Raw genomic sequence first — 8,229 nt, 5'->3', positions numbered from 1 at the left:
TGCTGAACCCAGCCTGGCTTTGCCCCAGATGTGGCACCAGTAACAAAGAGCTGTCTGGGGAGCTACTAGCACAGCGTCTGTCTCTCTTTAATATCTTTGACCACCAGCGCTGTTACGGCCACGTGTTTCAGTCCCTACGAAACTCGCCCACAGTCAATATTCTCTCTTGAGTTATACAGCAGATGTATTAACAGTTATAAACAGTAGGACAGCAACAGCTGAAGTGCCTATAACACAGGGATAGAACTCAACATTGTAGGAGTCAAACAGACATAGCAAAACCTACGTTTCCTTAGGCCCTACAAAAACAATCTGCATGAAGAAATCACAGAAGATAAAAAAGAGCAGGCAACTGCTTCAGCCAGTGCTACTGCTGAAGGTCCTTGGCTACACAGAGCCACAGTGTAGACTCCTCAAATGGTATTTGTTAGTTGCTTAAGATGTAACGGGAGCAAAGAGTGTCCCTTTTCATCCACAATTCGTAAGAAGACTGAGCCCCTTTCTACAGGACTACAACCTAGAGTGAAGAATTCACAAAGTCATCATCCCTTTGTCCGCTTGTCATCATTTGTAGCTAGGAAAGAAGTCCCATGCCCTGAAAAAGTGTCAGCTGGTGCAAAATGGGGAGGACCATCTGCTCAGCAACACAAGGTCTCATCAGCACACCGTGCTGACACTCTGCTCTGTATTAGCTCCCCAGTAAACACATCATTCAGTTCAGGTTCTTCGTCTGTGCACTCACACTTCTTCCTGAGGTTGACTGCTCATTTTCAAAGACGACTTCTTCCACAGCCAAAGCATAGATACATGCCAGGAGAATCAGCCAGTGGTCAATAAATGGCAACCTGTGATTCACATCACTGAGCATGTCTATAAGGCCCTCAGCAAACCATGGCATTTAAGCACTCTAACTGGATTAAGGATGACAAAAATTTGTCTAGAGATGTTTTAACTCTGTCGGTGACCTGAGAAAAGGTACCTCTGCTTCCCAAGACAGGTCTAACCCAGCAAGTAGCACCCAGAAAGCTTTCCTAATATCCAAGCTAGGTCTTGCTTTTTCCAAATTTAGGTTTTTTTCCCCACACCCTTCCTCTCCCCAAAAACTCATCATTCCTAGAAGAAAACCACCCACAACCCTCAATACTACGAAGACATTCACATCTCTCAACCTCCATCTCTATGTCCTTTTTTCTAAGTCTTTATATTTTTGTTGCACCTAGATAAAACAAATCCTGCAGATCTCCAGTGGAAAAGGCCAAAGGAGTTGTATAAATGGCATATGGCTTTTTTTTAAGTAATCATAAAGTCTTTTCAAACCTATTTCCCAGTTCGTCAGCTGCAGAAAACCTCAATGCCCTTATGCTGCTGTAAGCCATTTACATTTTCATGACAGATAATGGCACCACACATGAGAGAGAATATTTACTTCTTTGGGATGGAGCGCTATCTGTTAGCTTTCCACATACGGACTTTGTGCACTCTAAAACCACTGAAAAGCTGCAGTAGCACAGAAGGAAGTTAACTGAAAAGAGAGACTTCTGCTGTGTCTTACTAATTCATGTTCCAGGTTCATATTGTAGGAAAAGTCAGTCTCTCACTATAAAACTGTCCTGGTTTGAGCTAAACAGAACTAATTTTCTATGTAGTGATTTTACTTTTCAGCTCAGTCTCTTTTAAGTGACTGAACTTGCTGAAAACTGGCAGCACGTTTTTCCCAAACAGCGCTGCTAGAAGATAAGCTCAAGGTCAGCTGTCTCATCATGGGTGCTGTGTCTGCGCCTACAGGGGGGGAAGCGGACCCAAAACTGACCAACAAGGTATTGCATCCCACACATGCCATACTTGGTATAAAAACTGAGGGATCACGAGGGTCTAGTCCCTTTTTTTTTGTGCTTTTGCCCTTTCTACTGTTCCTTCCATCTCGACCCTTCCGTCCGTCTCGATCCTGCAGAGGCCAAGGCCTGAGCAGACCCCTGCCGCTGATCCTGATTTGTGTGTCCTGCATCAGCTCCCACTGCTGCTGGGTTTGGTCTGGGACTTTTCCAGTGCCCGGCTCTGCAGAGCCTCTGGTGACGTATTCGTCATTGGGGGGAGAGTGGGGGGAGGATTTTATATTGGTTTTGCAGATATTTGTACATATTTATATATATATTCCATTATTTCCCTATTTCCATCATTATCCTGTAGTATCAGTATTATTGTTTCATTAAATCTGTTAGTTTATTTTCCAACCCGTGCAGTCTCTCTCCCTTCTTCTCTTTTCTCTTCCCCTCTGGGGAGGGCAGAGGGGTTCACAGAGAGCGTCTGGCCAGGGTTTAGTGGCCGGCCCAGCCCTGAACCACGACAAAAACTCAGAATGATGACATCGTTTGTAACAAGCACAATACAGAATATTATAAATAAGGAACCTCAGACCATTACTGAAAAAACAACTACAGCTAACTATGATTTTATTCACCCCTCAATATGTTTCTAGCCACTGAACTCCAACTGTCCTTATGGATTCAGTGACCACTGCTAACAGAGCCTTTCCTGCAACAGAGACATTCTTCACCTCAGTCTGCCTAGCCTTAAATCCGAAATTTAACATCTCATCCAAGCGCTTTCCGTGTACTGAAATATCAAAACTGGGTCTGACTTGAAAAATCACGTGGGGAATAGAGAACTGTTCATAATAAAACCAGATAGAAATAAATTTATATTTAAAATTCATCTTCACGTACCTTTTCAAGCCAATAGGGAGATGTTAAAAATGTAGAGGATCCAAAATTTTCTCCCGTATAGGGTGATGGATATGGGTGTGGTAAATTCAGTCCCAAGTAAAGAACAAATGGTTGAGTAAGGTTAACGGCTTCTTCCTTTATCCAGTTTACTGCTTTATCTGTAGTCCGCCAATCTGCTTCCTTCACTCTCACATGCCTCCTGTCCCCAGTAAGATTCACCATGGGTCTCCCTTCTTGCCGGAGCAGGAAGTCAACGTCTCTAGTCCAGGCTTCCACGCGGTTACTGAAAAGACACACACACGATACATACTCAGTGGAAGATGTTTTCTTCCAAATAAAAAGAGTTCAGAGTTCCTGAAAAGCTTTCTCTGTATTGGTAGCTGCAGTCTATCTGTAATTTCTACACAAAGGAGAATTGTTATTCAATTGATCAACAGCTATTATGCATCTATTTCCTATGCACAGCTTTAGCCACTTCTTTTCTGCTTCTGAATCTTCTTTCTTCTTTATTACAACTTCAAGTCAGAATGGTTCTTCCCACATCTCCAAAATAACATTTAGAAATAGCATCTCCATCTCTTTGACCCTGCTCCCCATGCTGGCATGGATTCAGGTACTATTTATCTGGTAAAGAGGGCTGCAGATTTTTGGTTTTAGAACCAAAGTTCTGGTTTTGGAGTGCATTGTTACCACGTTTTTAAATACTACCACTTAGGACAGAAACCTGTAAGACTGATTTATTTTGTACAGTTGCTTTTGATATAGTTGGTGAATACTATCAAGAAAAGGGAATAGCAGAGGAGAAGGGTATAGGGAGAAAGCAAGAAGCAGAAAAAAAATAACAATGCTTTAATGATAAAATATTTTTGGAACAGATTTTCTACCATCATGACAATTGTCACCTCTCTGAAACGCTGAGAAATCTGAGCTCCGGATGCCCTTGCTGCTTTGCCAGAGGGAATGACACCACAGCTGCCATGAACCAGGACTGGGAGGAAGCAGCCCATGGGGAACCTTGAGTGTCTTCATTTTGTTCATGGTAATCTCAGTGTCACCAAAAAAACGATAAAAGAAGGTATGAAAGTGCTCGAGATTTGATTTTTGATTCATCAAAACACAGCATTATTGCTGTTTAAAGAACAACTAACCAGCTTTGTCCCCATAGGAATTTCACCAGGGCACTTTTAACCTCCAGAAAAACTACTCAGAATTATCTCTGACAACTTTTCTTTTTTAAAAGCGTTTTAACTCCTTGTTTAGTCTCATACTTTCAAGGCTTAAACGAGTTACTTAGAACAAATTAAGGTACCTAGATGGCCTATAAAGAAATCAGATTTCATGAACGTTAAAATGAAACGATGGTAAAGGGTTGGGTATGGATGTGAGGGGGTAAACAGATAAACAGATTTCAATGTTAGAAAGCATTTCTTCTATTTCAGTGAAGGGCAGAGTGAGTGCATGCTGTACACTATTTAGACAATGCAGAAAAGCAACTCAGAGAAAAGTGCAAGGGTCTGCATAACACTGCAGATAATTTTCATTTTATTTACTGCAAATCACTTCTAGAAATGCTAAGGAATGGTGCAGCCACAGGATAATTTCGGTCTTGCTTTGTTACACAGAACAAAATCTGACCCTTTGCTTTCTGACCGAGTGCTCTGTTCCTGGCACTTTGCAGATGATGTTAAGATTACGTTCCTCCGAACAGATGAATGCTTGAGGCAATCACAACCAACCATCTCTGCACTACAGTAATACAAACATCTGTCAGCCTTCATCTTAATAGTCAGTTATTTCCTGCTAGAGAGGAAATTTTCCCGACACTGACAAAAGCAAGCACAAGAATCCACAATAACACCATAGCAGATGACTTTTCAGTACATCATGCATATAACTGTTTCTTACTGGAAGGACAAAAACAAAAACAAAATTAAGTTTTCAGGATAATTTGCAATAACGAAGTCTTCGCAAAATAAAACTTCAAAGCGAAAGAGAAGAGGTTGAGCACTCATCTGTTCATGGTTAGATGCTGTCACTAAGAAGAGCTGCAGACAGAGACGAGAGAGAAGCATCAGGAGTACCCAAATATGTACGCTCTCTGGTACAGTAATTAAACATGAGGTTTTTGGCTGTAAGTCTGTCTTTGAACAATCTTTTAATTCCAGTGTAGAATGGGCATAGGGAAAAAGGAAAAAAAGCTTTCTTTTCTCTTTTGACAGTCTTAAACAGGAGAGGAAATCGTTACTTTGACCAGCCTCCTGAAATGGATAATAAAGTATTTTGTAGGTAAAAGGCAGTGCACACGTGCAACATGCTATTAACTACTAATGCGACCTTTAACTTCTGATTGCTCATTTCAGCGAGGGAAATGAGGAAATTTTAAGTAACTCTAATCTGTTTAAAAACAAAGAAAAGCTAATCCTTATTATTATTTCAACAATGGACCTCACTACTGAACAGGGACATAGTGTGTCTTTATAAGGACTTCACAGAAGGAACACGCTGTATTTTGTCCCAGCACTCCAGACACATCATGCTTATTACTGTTTGAACATAATGCAGTTAGCCTCTAAATGTTTAAGTATTTTTCATAAATTGCCATAATTCTAGTCACATTTTCATAAAAAGAAAGCTTTATAGCATAGCAAGCACAGCACAAGTCTGTGAAAACGTGTGGCCTTCAATACGGAAACCACCTCATGTTATGTGATGGTAAATTTAATGAAGTATTACATGCTGCTTTGTTCTGCTTTTCCTACACTGCTAGTATACTCAAGCCAGGAAGTTTCATGGCAAGACAAAAACAGTTTACAAAATTCACTTAAGGAGCAATACCAGTGATCAAAACCAGCCTTCATTCACGTTGGGCAAAACCCCAGTCTTGATATTCACCTTCCAGCTCCAGGTAAAAGCCAAAGTGCATCTGCATGGGATGTGCTTGCTTCTGCATAAAGCTGCCAGACAGACAGACCCCTGCTAGGTTCCTACCACAATTTCTTTTAAATTAAAGCTATTAACATTTCAGTCAGGACAGAAACCACTTGCCAGACCGTTACATGATGTACTCACCCCTGCCCATTTCACAGCAGGAGAAACTCTCTCATTACCTCACTGAATGATGGCCAGAAGTGTAGTCCAGTTTCCCATACTTCTGCGTGTGGTAGCCATGCTTCTCCATGAGATCCATCCATGTTACATAGTCTGGATCCAGACCTTTGAAGTTATTCCAAGATTCTGTTAAATGAGTGAAAAGACCACTCCACATGGCTGGGGAAAAAAAAATACAGTTTTTGATGAGTAAGTGGTACTTCCTATCTAAATGAAAGTTGAATATACTTGAGAACAGATTGTCTTATTGTTTTAGCAGTGAAAAGTTCACATTGTAATCCAACAGAGCAAGAAATATAAAGTATTGCTCTTCTGCATCTTATTTTCATCATCACCATGAGTAACAACATTTACTAAAACAATCTCCAGAATCATGGAACAAGCTCCCATGTTTCCAGGTGCTATACAATATTATTAAATATTGTGTTGTGCTACACAGTTATTAAATCAAGGTTTTCTGCAGGTTGTCAATAAATGGCACACTGACACTAACACTAAATATGACAGCCTGTGCCAGTTGCAGTCAGGACACGTTGCTTTTGCCAAGGTATGCTTGATAGAAAGGGGGATCTCCCTTCCAGCTGCAGATGAAATTTCATTTACGTCACCTCTGGAGGGTCTTTGCAACAACTGAAAGGGCTAGAAATGTTTTAAGAGGTAATCTTTGATTCCAGAATACAGCTCCCTTCTAACTTGACAGCAAGCTCTGCAAATGTGAAATTGTGCACAGGACAATGACTGCAGAAAGTAAAGAAAAAGAAATGAAGCATTCAAGCAAAGCTACTGAAGGACACATTAACAGTACTTAACAGAGTATTGAGAATAAATGCCATCAGAAGTCAGTGCTAACAGCCACTGATTTATTCAGATGTTGTTATTTAATACTTTTCCCTGATTTATTAACTATGTGTTGGGAATGGAGAGTAGTTCTGAATGCAGCTTCAGCACTGCAGGAGACAAACCAATGATTTTTCTACAAATCCTGAAGGGTTTTTTTAAGATACTGAAGCTTGAATGCCGTTTACAAAAAGATTTGGGAGCTCACACTTAGCTGGAAAAAGGAGGGGAAAAAAACCAACCAAACAAACAAAAAAAGAAAGAAGCATAAGAAACAGAAGAGCAAAACAGACCAAGCATGAGAATACTGTATAAATTCAGACACAATCAAACTAAAAAAACCTGTGTTTTATTGTAAAACAAAACACATCCCCCAACTTTCAATCCTTTGACATTTCCTATCATTACAACACATATAAACTGACATGTGCAAGTATTTATCTGATGTTTCGCTTGGCCCTACCTGCACGGGAAGGACAACAAATGGGAGAATTGGTGTAGGCATTGAGAAACACAGTGCCGTATCTTTTCATAAAATTTATGAAAGGCAAATCCACAGTCTGATTTCCTGGGTAAAATGTCAAGCGTCCATCCTGCAAACAGAGAAAAACTTTGCAAATAGCTTTATACCTAACTATTAGCTGCAGTAATTCACTCTCGTTACCTTGAAAAGTTGTCAATTGTACTCGGAGATGGAAAATCAAGCGTTGAGCAGCTTGAATTAGGTCAATATAAAACAGATTACTTATGAAAAAGTGTAATGTAACAGATAACTGGACTTCTTCATAGCAAAATTACTTCCTTTCTATGGCTAAACATATGCTAAGCTCCAGTTCTTGCAGAAGCGGGGTCCTACCACAGCACATTCAACAGGGATAGGTGTGGTGAAAGAAGAAAAGGAGTCAGCCTGAATCTCAACACAGACATGTGCACTGGTACATATTTCCATGAAACCAGAACTCATCCTTTTCCTCTTGATGGTTCATCCACACCACATTTCTGTGAACTTATTTTAAACTATGAACTGCAAAAGTGATCAGCAAGCTGAAGGAAAGGTATTGTGTCCAGTTCTGGGCTCCCCACTTCAAGGACAAGGAGCTACTGGAGAGTCCAGAGCCATTGAGATGATGGGGGGAATGAAGCATCTCACATACAAGGAAAGGCTGAGAGAGCTGGGACTTTTAGGCTGGAGGAGACTGAGGGAGGAACCCTCATGTTCTTACGATTTGCAATGGCAAGAACAACAGTGCTTAGTGACCTTCCTTGCCTTTTCACTTTTCAAGCCCACAGAAAAGCGTTCATTTCACACACCAGGTCTGCTCTGTTGATCGCTGCCCTGCCTTGCAGTCCCGCTGACTTGCCCCCACCTGCTGTAAGTCACAGTGACAAGCCACATGTACCACAGCCGACCATGGGACCGTGCATGCATAAGTTTCTGGTTATTTTAATGCACTTGATGAAAACACGTAGCACACTCCTGAGAAGAACGACGAGTCTGGTTTGGATAACGATTTACCCGGTGTCTCTCCGAGGCGGGCAGCCTGTCCTCACGGTCCCAAGC

General features: G+C 41.1%; 1 protein-coding gene across 1 annotated transcript in view; it reads right to left on the bottom strand.

Moving 5' to 3' along the window:
- ARSK (arylsulfatase family, member K) overlaps positions 1-7,261 on the bottom strand; it is a gene marked incomplete at both ends in the record, with an annotated part of 10,178 nt that extends 2,917 nt beyond the window's left edge. The window contains 3 exons of the mRNA XM_010183964.1: positions 2,724-3,006; positions 5,831-5,990; positions 7,132-7,261. Coding sequence (XP_010182266.1) covers positions 2,724-3,006; positions 5,831-5,990; positions 7,132-7,261 — 573 coding nt within the window. The remainder of the gene's footprint in view (positions 1-2,723; positions 3,007-5,830; positions 5,991-7,131) is intronic.
- Between the last annotated feature and the right edge of the window lie 968 nt (positions 7,262-8,229).

This window comes from Mesitornis unicolor, unplaced genomic scaffold (genome assembly GCF_000695765.1).
Source record: "Mesitornis unicolor isolate BGI_N332 unplaced genomic scaffold, ASM69576v1 scaffold42524, whole genome shotgun sequence".
NCBI classification, from domain to species: Eukaryota; Metazoa; Chordata; class Aves; order Mesitornithiformes; family Mesitornithidae; genus Mesitornis; species Mesitornis unicolor.
Note: the sequence above shows the minus strand (reverse complement) of the source record. Positions and strands in the feature narration are given on the sequence as shown.